Source organism: Trichechus manatus, unplaced genomic scaffold, assembly GCF_000243295.1.
Source record: "Trichechus manatus latirostris isolate Lorelei unplaced genomic scaffold, TriManLat1.0 scaffold00136, whole genome shotgun sequence".
In the NCBI taxonomy this organism is placed as follows: domain Eukaryota; kingdom Metazoa; phylum Chordata; class Mammalia; order Sirenia; family Trichechidae; genus Trichechus; species Trichechus manatus.
This window is the reverse complement of record NW_004444072.1, coordinates 4047375-4061435: the sequence shown is the minus strand read 5'-3', so window position 1 is coordinate 4061435 and position 14061 is coordinate 4047375. Positions and strand designations below refer to the sequence as shown.

The window sequence follows — 14061 nt, the reverse complement described above, 5'->3', positions numbered from 1 at the left end:
GGTGGTTGTTCAATGTATTGTAGCTCATTGTTTCTCTGAAGCTTGCATGACATTGTCATGATAATATATATCTGCCAGTCTTAACAGATGGAAGATACTTGTGCTTTAGCTTTGAATTAAACTTCACATTTGCTTCCACATACTTCAAGGATTATAGTGGTTTTTAACCATTGTCCAGGTACCATGCATTTGTCTCTGGTGGTGGCTTTCCTTCTCTCTGGAAAACCCTTGTTCCAGTGCCTTGTGGCAATGGGCCTGACAGTACAATTTCAAATACTGCCTTTTGCAGGTGCGCCCCCCAAAATGACCTGGACTAGGATTTAGGCCCATTGTAACCTGAAACTGTTTTCCCTCTTCCTCTAATTAAACCATGAAAGATTAGCAATAACATTAACATCACTAAGAAATTTGATTGATAGGTCATGGCTGAAGGTTGACCGGGAACAGTTGCTGTTTGACTTCATTGGACTTAAAAACCTCAGACTTTCCTGAGGGAGTCCCTGGGTTTCACCAACAGCTAAGAGCTGAGCTACTAACCATAAAGGTTGGCAGTTCTAACCCACCCAGAGGTGCCTGGGAAGAAAGGCCTGGCGACCTGCTTCTGAAAGTTCACAGCCATGAAAATCCTATGGAGTGCAGCTCTACTCTGTAATACATGAGGTTGCCACAAGTCAGAATTAACTCCATGGCAACTGTTTCTTTTTCTTTTCTTTCTTTCTTTCTTTTTTTTTAACCTTCCCGGGAGTATTAAAAGCATAGCAGCCATGAGAGCTGGGATGCCCTGCAGTCGGCTCGTTGGCTTGGGCAGTGTGAATACTTTGGTTTGGCTCAAGTGCAGTGACATAGTTGGGAAATAAGTTGAGCAGTTTTCAGGGAGAAGTCCACTTGAGGTTGAACAGTTTTCTGGGAGAAAAGTCACACTCAACTATGTTGAAAAACATTAGAGGAAACTGGGATGGTTCTGGCTCCAGTAAATAATAGACTGGTTTTAGAACTGTACTTTCATGTATAATTTTGTGGTTAGTAGCTTATGTTTGTGATGATAAATCATATACCTGCACAGGATTTCTGGCACCCCAGTAAATCTCAAGCAAGTGCCCAAATGCTCTTTTAACATGGTGCTTCAAACAGCATAAATCAATGATCTAATCACTTGCCCCACCCCTTTTTTACCTTTACTTAATTTGAAATAAGTAGTTTGCTTGTGCGTACATGCCTTAAATTTTGGCCCACTGTTGCTTCCTAGAAAGGCCTGAATTTTTCCAGGTGAACCCAGAATTGGGTTAAAAAGTTCACTTCAGGGGTACCCTAGCAAGCATTTTAATTCCCTATCTCATAAACAGTATTCAACCCAGTGGATGCCAAACATCGGAATCACCGTGGGATCTTAAGAAAATATAAATAAATCAATAATGCCTGGCTCCCACCTTCTACCCTTCTGATTTAATCGCTGAGAGGTGCAGCCTGGGTATCAGGATTTTAGGAAGCTCTCCAGGAGATTCTAATGTGCAGTGTATTTTGGAAGCCATTGAGCAAACTTCTGATCCTGCCACCTGGTCCTTCCTAAGATGGTCAAGCAGCATTCTTAGTAGCCAAAACCAAAACCCACTGCCGTCGAGTCGATTTCAACTCATAGCAACCCCATAGGGTTTCCAAGCCTGTAAACTCTATGGAAGCACCCATCGTCCTCCCACGGAGTGGCTGGTGGTTTCGAACTGCCAGCCTTTCAGTTAGCAGTTGATCGCTTTAACCACTGTGCTACCAGGGCTCCTTATTCTTAAGAGCAGTCACTCTAAAAACAATTCTTGAATTCTTCCCTGTGAGAGAGCCCCAGGTATACAGACATAAGTAAGCCCTTAAGATACTGGCAGTCTCGCAGTTTGGAGGGGCAGCCGTGAAGTATGGAATGCCACACAGCCGGGCAGGGAGTGCAGTGGAGCATCAAGGAGGAAGTAACTAACAGCTGGAGAAGTCTTTGGGCAGAGGAGGCGAAACTGAGCTGAATATTAAAGGAGATGGCAAAAGGGAGGTCCCCAGGAGAGAAGGGGCAGGAAGGGCACTCAAGGTAGCAAGGACCCATGGGAAAAAAGTGGGACATCTGGAAACTGTAAGTACTTTGGTGGCACCATCTACACTAGAGAACTGCAGTGTAGCAATTGCAGGAGTCCTTCCCTCTCCCTACTCAATTTTGGATCTAGATCTAGATCCAAAAAAAAAAAAAATCCAAACCCACTGCTGTCGAGTCGATTCTGACTCATAGTGACCGTATAGGACAGAGTAGAACTGCCCCGTAGGGTTTCCAGGGAGCAGCTGGTGGATTTGAACTGTCGACCTTTTGGCTAGCAGCCGTAGCTAGTAACCACTGCACCTCCAGGGCTCTAGATCTACATAAAGATATCAATTTTGATAGAATATTACCATTGTACCTTATCAAGGTAATGATCCATAGTGACATCTATGAAGGAAACCTAGCTTTTTACAAATGTTGTCCAATAAATTGTTGCTAATAAAAAGTAATATTTCGGGGTAAAAGGCCCAGACACCCTATCATCGGATTCTAGAAGCCAGTGTTCAGTGTCTGCACATCTCCCTGTCCTGCTTCCCAGAGCTAGCTTAAACATTGGCTTTTTCTTGCTGAATTTTAATAATGACCTTTGTATATTAAAACCATATCACAAATTACCAGTGGGTATTTGCATCCACCCCAAAGTAATTAGGAGATAACTTTGATCACTATCAGTCTGGCTATAACTGAAACCCCACTATAGGAAAACAACAAGACAAAAAATGTTATAGCCTATCTATATTTAGAGTTCATTGTCATTATTCCTTTATCTCCCCTGCAAAATTTCAAGCCTTTTTTCATTATTTTCTGCAGCATGCCATTGTTTGGTATCTGGATGCCCTCCCAGTTTGAGTAGGTATTGACATTAAAGCCTCCGAAAGAGTCATTCCTAAGGGCAGATGTGCTTTTTACTTCATCTGTGAGCTATTTAAATGCTGAAGGCTAGCAACATTTGGGGTAAACGCTATTATTCCAAATGTATTATAGAACCCTTTCAAATACAGACATGTCTCGGAAGTTGTCTTAAATTTGTGTTCAGTAGCACATAAGCCTCATTCCATGAAACTTTACAGATCCATGGACTAATTCTAAAATGGAAAATGGTTTCGATTTGGACATCATTAGAATGTCTGAGAGCTATTCAGCATCTCTCTGTCTCCTCCTGGCCAGGTCCTGGATTCACTTAGTTGTCTTTGACAGTTCTCTAGATCAGCATTGTCCAATAGAACTTTCTGCAGTGTGGATGTGTTTGTTCTATAATCTGCACATCCCAATGTGGCAGCCACTAGCCATCTGGGGCTATTGAGCGCTTGAAATGTGGCTGAAGAACTAAATTTCTAATTTTACTCAATTTTAATTTAAACCGTATAGCCATCTTCACCACTGTTCTCTCCTCCTCTCTTCTGCAATCTCTAAAAGGAACTGACATTTTAATACAGAGTGGAAGTTGGCTGCAAGTGACACTGAACTTTTTGCTCCTATTTATTCTTAATATAAGTATTGCCAGGACAATGTTTGATATGGCCATGAATAAGACAGACACAGTCCCAGCTCTCATGGGACTTCCAGTCTAGAATGGGAGACATTTATTAAACCAATAATTACCCAAATTGTTAATTAAGACTGTGGTGAGTTAAGCTGTAAAGGAGAAGAAATACAAGAGGCTGTGAGAGTATAGGGATCCCTGGTAGCGCAACGGTTAAGAGTTACGGCTGCTAACCAAAAGGTTGGCAGTTTGAATCTACCAGCTGCTCCTCAGAAACCCTATGGGGCAGTTCTATTCTGTCCTGTAGGGTTGCTATGAGTCAGAATTGACTCAACAGCAATGGGTTTTTTTTTTTTTTTTTTTTTTTTTTTTTGGTTTTGCCATATTCTTAAGAGCCCTGGCTCCTGCAGCCAACCTGCTGCAGCCTCGAACTTGGGGTATGGAAGCTGCCTCATGCTTTTCTTGTTTAGTGAATACTTAGAACTCTGATTAAACTCTCTGACTAATCCTACAAGAAGGTATGTCCCCCTTATATACTCTCACCCAAAAAACTCCAACCAAACCCATTGCCATTGAGTCAATTCCAACTCACCGCAGCCCTACAGGACAGAGTAGAACTGCCCCATAGGGTTTCCAAGGAGCACCTGGTGGATTCAAACTGCCGACCTTTTGGTTAACAGCCTGTGTTCTTAAACACAACGCCACAGACAGCTAGAATGTGCAGTGTGCTGACCTCCACAGCCATAGTGTGTGCCTGATGAAGTGCATTCACACACATACTGCAAACTTCTGAATTTGATCAAGTAGATTCTCTCCTAAACTATGCAGTTGTAATGATGTCGGTCACAGATAAGATGTGAGAAGAAGGGTACCAGTGTTTACAGGATATTGCATTTCCTCTCCAACATATGTTTTGACCTACTTGTTTGGGCTCCAGCCCCAACCTTTTTCTCCCTTTTCTTACAAATTGGTGTTTGGTCCATTCAGGAAAGGATGTGGACATCAGTCCTGACATCCCAGACAGACAAAATGGGACACATGACAGCAAAACATATGGCCTGAATAAAAGTCCTTATATGGCCAACACAGACCATATTCCCAGAAATTCATATGTGGAAAACACCACCTGCAGCTAAAGCCAAAAAACAGAGTCGACGCGACAAAAAGAGCAAGCAACATGCTATTTAAATTGTGCTGCTTTAAGAGCACAGAGAGATAGCCAACGGGATTTGAATGAAAAAAAAAGGGGGGGTTGGGGGGGACACGTCCTTAGAAAGTGTTATGGTGGTAAGCGTTGCTTTGCTCACACAGTAACGGGCGGAGTTGCCATATTTAAAAGGGTTCGAATTCTAAATGCTTTCTCTGTTTATTACAAATGTATGTGCTATTGAGAACTCTGAATGTGTTTTAATGCTTCGGATATCTGCCTGAATATTTATCTTAGTACGTTGTCATCTGAAATGTGCATTAGTCCTTTCATTATTAAGTTAAAAAAAATTTGTGTATCTGTTACAATATTTCCCCTTTGGCTCCTTTACCTTTATGTAGCTAGTATGAATGCCTTCTCATGTTATAAAAAATTGATACATTTCCTGTTTTAACTGCATGTCCACATATTAAATAGTTCACGTATTTAAGCTGCAATATTTCATATTGCTGAGGTTTTCTATTTTGATGGCAAGATTTATAAGATTTCACTTTTCATATTTGCTTGCATCTTTATAGTTAAATATAAAGATGCCTGTGAAGAATTAACTTTGTGTTTTTCCCCCACCATGATAGTTTACGGTCACTAGGAAGGTGGTACTGTATTTCCTTAATTATCTTTTTTTCTTCTTTATTTTATTCTGAGTTTATACTGATCCCTGCTCAGTGGCTATAACAAATATTCTAAAGGAGTAGATAATATATAGTTATTAAGTTCATCCATATAGTTATACCACTTGGATGACATCAACCTCTGCGTGCCATTTTACCATGTCATTTCTTCTAATCATATACTTCAGGAATAAAGAATGTGCTTGAGGGAAAATTAGTTAAGTATATGTAATTAATAGATTCATGATGGTACTATATTGGTTATTCCTCATAATAAAGTCATTATAAGATGCCTTTAGCCTCATTTATTTTATCATTTTCCAAGGCCATGCCCATATTTATTACATGTATGTTTTGTGTTGATGAATTAGCTTTTGATTCGTGGAAAAAGGTGTTATTCAGATTTAAAGATTTTAATTCCCATGTTATATTTGCATTGACCAGGCAATTAGGAGGCTAAGGCAATCAGGGGCTCTTAGTCTTATTTGTGTGATGGGATAAACATATTTACGATATTGTATTCCAGTGTGTCTTGATAGTGATACTTTCTGAAACTTTGTTTTTTTAGTGTTCTTTTCTCTTTGCTCAAATTTTGTTTTGCTCAACACCTACCTACCTTCCTTCTTCCTTCCTTCCCCCCTCCCTCCCTTTGTTCCTTCCTTACTATTCAAATTGAGGTGATGTTGCCTGGGCAAATCATTTTTTTTAGTCCATATAATTTTTTAAGTTTTTTTCTTTTTGCCATTGTTTGTAAATTTATACAGCCTGATACTAGAATGCACTGTCCCTACTGAAAACAAGGTGAGTTTCAGGATAACACATTAGGCATTACCAATTTGAAACAACTATTAAAATACCCATTTGGAAATTCCAAATTGAACTATCATATTGCAAAACTCTGTCATTATAGAGATCATTGTTACCTATGTTTTTCCTTTTAAATATCTTTTTTTAATAAGTTTAAGTGCCCCCATCCACAATACCAACTCAGACACCAATGCTACATTTTGCTGTATCTGTATATTTCCTTATTGATTATATTCTTCTACTTTGATATCCTCCTCCATATTTCCACATATTTCAGCTTTTAAAAATGTAGTATCATTTGGGCTTTTTAATAAAGATTGCCTTATATTCACTTTCTTGTTTTTGCGTTTTGTTATATGTTTTTTTTTTCCGCTCAATTCTTGGGTTCATGTGTGCCAAGATTCACTGTTGCCTTCCTTGATTTTGACTAACCTTTCCAGTTTGTGGGTGAAACTTGGGTGCCTTTAGAATGATATATTTTCATTATGTTTCTCCTAAACTTGTCCTCCCCAGGAAGCCATCATTTGCTATGCTTTACCTAATGCTTTACCTTCTGCTTTTCTTAGATCTTTCTAATGTAAACAAGGTGCCTAAGAGTGTATTGGTAGCTTTAAAGAGCTTAATCTGCATATTTCCTCCTTATCTCAGTACTTGTGCTAACTTGTTGCTTTCTTATCTGTAACAAAGTATTTTTCTTACTGGTTTTCTCTCTTCCCTACTAGTGAATTCTGGAAAATAATTCATACAACATTTTTGTTCTTGCTTAATGATTAACTGCCTTCAAGGAGCTAAGATGGCAGTACTAAAACCTAATGAAAAAATGCTGCATCTATTTTGAGTGAGATTGTAGTGTTCTTCATTTTTATATGAACTGTATTTAATAAAGTATCTAAAGAAGAGGATCATACTTCTGTGGAATGACCATTTATCTAACTGGGTAACTTACCCTAGTTTACAGCAGAAGTATTTATTGCTGCAACAGCTGCATTTACCAACCTCAACTTTGTCCTTTACCCAGTGTAAATTATTTTAATAATGGTGGCATCTTTTCCTTTGTAATAACAAGTCTGGTCTCTCTCAAGTGACCCAAATTTAGTGTAACTCGGCCATTGTGGGCCACATACCTTCTTCCTCCAACGTTTTCTGTGGCTTAGAAGTGAGGGAGTTTTGAACCGACCTCTAACTAGCACAGAAAGCTCTTAGTTCTCTTTAATTTTGGCTCTTAAGTTTGGGGACCACTCTCCTTTCTGGATAAATATTCTGGAGAGCTCCTGGCCTCTACCCCTCTGGAAGCGTTTCTGCACCCTCCGCGCTTCTACAGAGTATCTACCTCCCGACTGTCCACTTCCTCGTGTCCCCTACCCCAGTCCTCAGCGCCTGTCACTTGTAAAGCCGCTGTCCCTCACCCGCAGGGCCGGTGCGCCCTCCCTGCTTCGCGGGTCCCTCGCTTGCCCTCCTGCAGCGCTCCCGGGCGTATTTGTGGCTTTTGTGGCCTGTGGGTGGTTGGTTAGTTTTTTCACCCTGGACCTCGCCCCCTCCTCCCCATCACTTTCAGCACCCCGCCGGTCGGGCCCCTGCTCTCTCCCGCCCCCACTCGCACACCTGCCCCAGCCGCCAGCGCGCCGCGCGCTCCCCGCCCCTCTGGGGAGGACTCAGCCTGGGGAGCCCCCTCCCCTCCTCCCTCGCGCGCCCTCCCCGGCGCGCCGGGCGGCGACCGGCGCTAGCCCTCGCGCAGCGCCCTGTTATTCTGGGTATTGTGTGTAATAAACGTCGGGCCGCCTCACTCTAATCAAGCTCATTACAAATTCTTGCGCGCCCGGGGCCGGAAATCGTGCGCTCCCCCCCTTCCCTCACTCATTCACTAGTTACTTGTCTTGCTGCTTTTTAACTCGCCGCCCCCGCCCCCTCCCCCAATCCCGGCCCTCCAGCCCGGGTTTTAATCCCCATCCCTTTTCCGCCTTCTCCTTGCACCCTGCTCCCCCCACCCGCCCCGCGCCTTCCTCCTCCGCTCCTCACCCCCTTCCTCCTCATCTCCCTCCCCCTCCTCCTCCGCCGCCGCCGCCACTTTCTCGCTCGCTCCCGCTCCCCGGACGCGGCGGATGAGCCGGCCCCGCTGGGGAAGGGCTCGGGGCGGCGGCGGGCGGCCGGGAGGAGGCTGCGTGCTCGAGGCTGGGGCTGCGAGCGGGGTGATTTTGTATTAAAATGAGGAGGAGGAAGAAGAGGCAGCCACAGCGGCGGCGGCGGCGGCAGCAGGAGCAGCAGCAGCGGCGGCGTAGAGGGCTGCAGCCCGGGCGGACGCGCGGAGCCGAGCTGGGCACGGCGGTGGTGGCGACAGCGGCCGGGATGAGTCAACTAATGATTTAATGGGAGCAGAGACGGCAGCGAGGGGGAGAGTGAGCGAGCGAGAGAAACAGCCCCGTCCGGGGACTCGCGCTCACACGCACGCACACACACACAAACACACACACACCTCTCCCTGTGCCACCCAGCAACAACCGGCCTCCTCACAACAACAACAGCAACAGCCGCCTTTTAGCCTGCCCGGGGACCGAGCATAAAGCCAGAGCGACTCCAGAGGACGCTTCCCACCCACCCTCTTTCATTTCAGGAAACTCCTGATCAGTTTTGTTGGGGTTTCTGGGTTTCTTTTTTCACAAGTCCTAGTGCCATTGTGGTGCTCGTTGTTTACCGCGGACTCTGGCTAAGTGAGAGCTTGGCGACTTTTTGGGGGGGAGGGGAGCGGGGAGTTTGTTGCTGCTGAGGCGGTGGAGGTGGCTGGGGGTGCCTTCTGGTTCTCTTCCTCCTCCCCCCACCCCCGAACCTTCTTTCTCTCTCCCTCACTCACTCGGCTCCCCAAACGCACGATAGCCCCGCGTCAATGGGCAGGGAGAGGGTCCTCGCGGCTGTTTTCAGCAAGGGCGGAATCAAAAGTGGCATTTTAGTGCCTTTCCGGGATTTTTTTCGCGGCCCTCTGCCCCCCACCCACGCTGTCCCCCGGTAGATGCCCTCGTTGGGGGTGCGAGGCTGTGGGAAGAAAGTTTAACATTTGTTATTATCAGTCGCAATTGTTGGGGAGGCGGTGGGGGCGTTCGGAGGGGGGGAGGTCGAGGGGGCCTTTCCCTCTCCGCGTTCTCCCGGGGTATTGGAGAATAATACTGCATGTGACAGCCAGAAGTAGACTTTCTGTCCTCACACCGGAGAACCTGCGCGAGCAGGAGGGAGGGAGGGACCGAGAGGCTCCTTTTTCCTTTCTGAAGACCTTGTCCGCAGTGATTTTTTTTTTTTTTTCTTTTTTCTTTTAAAGAGAATCCTCAGTCACCACCTCGGTTTCCCCGCACCACCACAGTGTATAGCTCATAATCGGTTTTGCTTTGTTTTTATGATTTTCCCCCCAACGAATCACTTGTCAGATCAATTTTATCTTCACCCTCCTCCCTACTTCCCCTTCTCCCCTCCTCCCCCATCGGAAACCCCGTTCTCTGAGGTTAGGCATTTTACAAACCTTATATGTTGTTTTCCGAATTGTGATTTTTTTTTTTTTTTTTTTAGCCCCCTCTCCCATGGCTACTCTTCTAGACATTTATTTCTGCCCTTCCCCCGCTTAGGGGGCGGGGGTAAGGGGAGAGAAAATAATACAATTTCAGGGGAAGTCGCCTTCAGGTCTGCTGCTTTTTTTTTTTTTTTTTTTAATTAAAAAAAAAAAAGACATAGAAAACATCAGTCTTGAACTCCTCTTCAAGAACCCGGGCTGCAAAGGAAATCTCCTTTGTTTTTGTTATTTATATGCTGTCAAGTTTTGAAGTGGTGAGTTTCAGGTCGGTTTTGCTAATTTCACTCCGAAAAACTGCAGTGTTTCTGTTTCTAGATAGTACTTTGCTTCTTTGTCTCTTTAAAAGGTCACCGTGAAAGCTTGGCCTGGATCGCACCGGCCATATGGAATGGATAAGGGCACAATCTCTCCTAAATGTGATCGTGGGGTTCTGTGGGGGCGAGGAAGGTGATCCAGCAAGGAACTCATTGAAAAGGATCCTGCATTGCAAAAAATAGGTTCTCAAAACCGGAATTCCGTGCTTTTCTTTCTTTTTTTTTTTTTTTTAAAGGAAATAATCGCTGTGACAGAGTTCGCTGTTTTATTCAGTAATTTTCATAAGTGGACTTAGTTCATGGGCAGGGAAATGGAATTTTGAGAAGGTGGCCCGCTTTCTGCGTGCCAGCCAGAGGTTACACTAAAATGCGTTTTAAAATGTATAACTCAAACTCTTACAGCCTGGTATCTGTTGAGACCATAGTTACTTCCCCTGCCATTAGAACAGGCAGGTCTGTGGAGGTTGCTCTTTGCAATTCCAAATTGAGGTTTGGTGAACTGTAGCCTTGGGCATAGAGTTTAAATGAGTAAATTAGGTGTTTTACGTGCATGTAATTTTGCCTTGTAATGTAAAGCTTTTTACAAGATGACCGAGTGTTTAATAGATGCTTATAGGTGGGTATTCAAAGAACAATTTTGCGTGACCTATATGATGTTTTGATTGTCAATACATTAACTAAATTATAATCTATGACTTCATTTGCTGTACAGCTTGTAGGACTGTTAAGCCTCGTGACTACTTAATATGTTTTGTAGTATTAACTTTGATGCTGTGGTCTACTTTTTTTCCCCCCTCTTAAATTGCCCCAAGGGTTAAGGATTTTCTTTTCAAATCGTATGTTTTAAAATTTATCTTCTGCTCTAGGGTAAGGCAGTCAATTTCAGAAAAAGCAGCTCTGTATTATAATCCACAGGAAACATTATAAAGAGTGTTTTGAATAAGTTAATAATCATCACTCTCTAATTTTGGCTGTAGACTGCAGTTTAATATAATGGAAAAGAATAATCTTGATAAAAAGTGGTTAAAATAGGCACATTTATTGTTAATGAACCTCATAACCAAAAACAGATGGGACCTCGATCAACGGTAAACCTTTAGTTCTTAGCGTGCCACCCTAGGGCACAGGGACAAATTGCCATTATTTCCAAACTTCATAGTCCTTCAACCGGAGTTCTTAAAGCTACTTTTAAACCTCCAGATTAGCAATGTCCCCCCATTCACCCCTGTTTCTTGGCTGTATGGGACAAAGTCTTCCACAGTTAAACAGGGGAAAATGTTTACAGATGGGCCATTGTAATGCAAGCTGTCTTTCAACAAATCCAGAACTAAATAGCTTCGGTGTAATAATTTTTTTAAAAGCACAAGATATGTCGAATTACTAGACAGCTAGAGGAAAGTAGCCAGTTATGTTCTTTCTGGTTTACCTAAATGGGATCCCCTTAGTATTGGTAAACTCGATACTTCAGGTACCACAAGGGTTCATAAAATAATTCTGCTCACCTGTCCTATCAACTCTAGTTAAAACTGCATTTTGGAAGTGAGTTTAGCATTATGAGCAGTATGAAAATTTATGTCTAATATATAACTGAAAATAATTATCTGTTAATTTTTTTCTGAAGTTGATAAAGATGTTGACTTTATTACATACTGAGATTATTTTTCAAAACTGGAGATTGTGTCTTACCAGTATCATCAAGATTTAAAAAAAAAAAGTGAGCTTAGCACTTCAGCCTAATGTATATAGCACAAGTATTTTAAGGAGTTTTGCAGTTTATATTGGCAGCAGCCTCATATTACTAATGGACACCTAAATTTTAACTATAAAACATATGAATTGTAATGCTTCAGTGCCTGAGATGTTTGAAGAAGCTCTCTACTTCTTCCTGTTTGCTTAGGGGTGAAGTGATCCAATCACATGTTTGACCCAAGACTTGACAAGATCTTTAACTGGTCACGTAACTCTTGAAACTTTGATAGTAGGAAACTTTTTCTGTGAATTAACCTGTAACGTGGGGAGATTAAAAAGCATTTACATGTTTGCTGTCTTCTTGAGAGATGGTGTATATATATATTTTTTTCTCATGCAAATTAAAAGATATAAAAATGTAAACACATACATTAGATTTAATTAATATTTTAGACTGATAATCTTCCCATCCTTGATTAAAATGCTGCTATTTTATTCTGTAATGAGTTTTAATTTTTTAAAATTGAGATTACATAAATACAGTTTGTTGTTTTTTTTTCTAGCTATCTTTGTGGTAATTTTTTTTTGTTTAAGTAAGCCCATTCTCCCCACCCCCCACTTAGTTTTGTTTTAGGTGACAAATTACTTTTTTACTCACATGTGTTGGTACAGTTTCCACGAATTATTCTGTTAATTTGAATGAAAATGTAATGCTGCCGTCTAGAAATATGGTAACATCTGCATTGTATTATTTCTAGGTAAGCAATTTTACAAATGCGTTATGTTTGTGGAGAGAGATCACTGGGGGTAAAACATTTATGTGGGATATATATATATATATATACACACACACGCATCCAATTAAAATATGTCTTCTTTTTAAATCCTGGCAGGTGATCTTTAGAGGGTAACTGAGTATGGATCATTTGAACGAGGCAACTCAGGGGAAAGAACATTCAGAAATGTCTAACAATGTGAGCGATCCGAAGGGTCCACCAGCCAAGATTGCCCGCCTGGAACAGAACGGGAGCCCACTAGGAAGAGGAAGGCTTGGGAGTACAGGTGCAAAAATGCAGGGAGTGCCTTTAAAACACTCGGGCCATCTGATGAAAACCAACCTTAGGAAAGGTAAATAATTGTGGAAAGCTGCAAGCCCTCATGTCTACCCAAAGCCACTTGGTGTGGGAGTGGAGAGGTTGAATATGTCTTTGTATATTCTTTTCTTTGATTCTCTTTCTGATCTGAAATTAGTTACATTCTTGGCTGGACTGTCAATCACATTTTGAAAGTGTAGACTCCGTGCTTGGGTGGAGCATTTGCTCTACTGTAGACTGGAATCATTGGACATTTTGGATGATAAAGATTGAATTAAATTTAATGGTCTTAGACCTGGCTTCCATTGATACGGTATTATTGTAGTAGAGGCTAGATGGGTGGCTGTTGCTTAAACTAACCCTGATTAAGGTTGTTTGAATACCGCCATAGCTTTTTCAGAAGATTACTAGTTGTCAGGCAGTTTCAGAGATAATGGAGATCTTATATGATATGATGTAAGAGTTTTGTGATGTCCGTTTTTGTGGTTTATACTCATAAGAGAAAATTCATTTATAGCAGCAAAAAGCCTGATGATTCTGTTTTTTTGATTTTTGCTATAATTGGGTATTTTTGATAAAGGAAAGGCAAATTTAGGCAAGCTTATAAGGGGAGGATGTATTTTATATTAAATTGATGAAGTTTAGCAACTTGGTTGTACATTGTTAGTGTAAATTAGTGTCTATATTGGCTGTAACGTGTGTGCCTCATAATGATTATTTTGTCTCTGAATAACATGTATATGATTCAGATTTTCTTTACATTTGCTAAGCAAGGATAAAAATGCGATCTTTTAGCAACCAAGAATATTAAGTAGATAAAGTTAGAAGGCAGAGGAATTTCATTGTGTTTGATGCATAACATTTATCATACAATCATTTATTTTTTCCTTGGTTTGGCGAAAACAAAGAATATATTGATCCTGAAATGAACAGACACAGCAGTCCGTATTGTTAGATCTTTATCTATTAAAAATGGAAAAACAGCACTTCAGCAAATTCTTTGGCCTCTACTCATGATTACCCTATTTATTGATTGGTTGCCAAGAATGTATGCATCTTAAGAAAGCCAGAGTAAGAGCATTAAAAATATAATTTATTATGGCTTTTCAAACAGACTGCATTAATATTGTACTGTGAAGCACTGGGGCTCTATAAAAAAGACTTTCTGACGCCTGCAAACATATAAGTTCCATAAATTCCTAAATAGGAGATTTCAGCTGTCTCTGGTATTATGTGAT

At 41.8% G+C, this 14061-nt stretch overlaps 1 protein-coding gene across 5 annotated transcripts in view; it reads left to right on the top strand.

The window, feature by feature from the left end:
- The window catches only part of SATB1 (SATB homeobox 1), a 104932-nt gene that overhangs the window by 12430 nt on the left and 78441 nt on the right, over positions 1 to 14061 (top strand). For 2 of the 5 annotated variants that reach the window (XM_023739557.1, XM_004385285.2), the window contains exon 2: positions 12623 to 12857. In XM_023739557.1, coding sequence (XP_023595325.1) covers positions 12647 to 12857 — 211 coding nt within the window. In that variant the 5' untranslated portion in view covers positions 12623 to 12646. The other 3 variants (XM_004385284.2, XM_023739556.1, XM_023739558.1) reach the window with 3 other exon arrangements.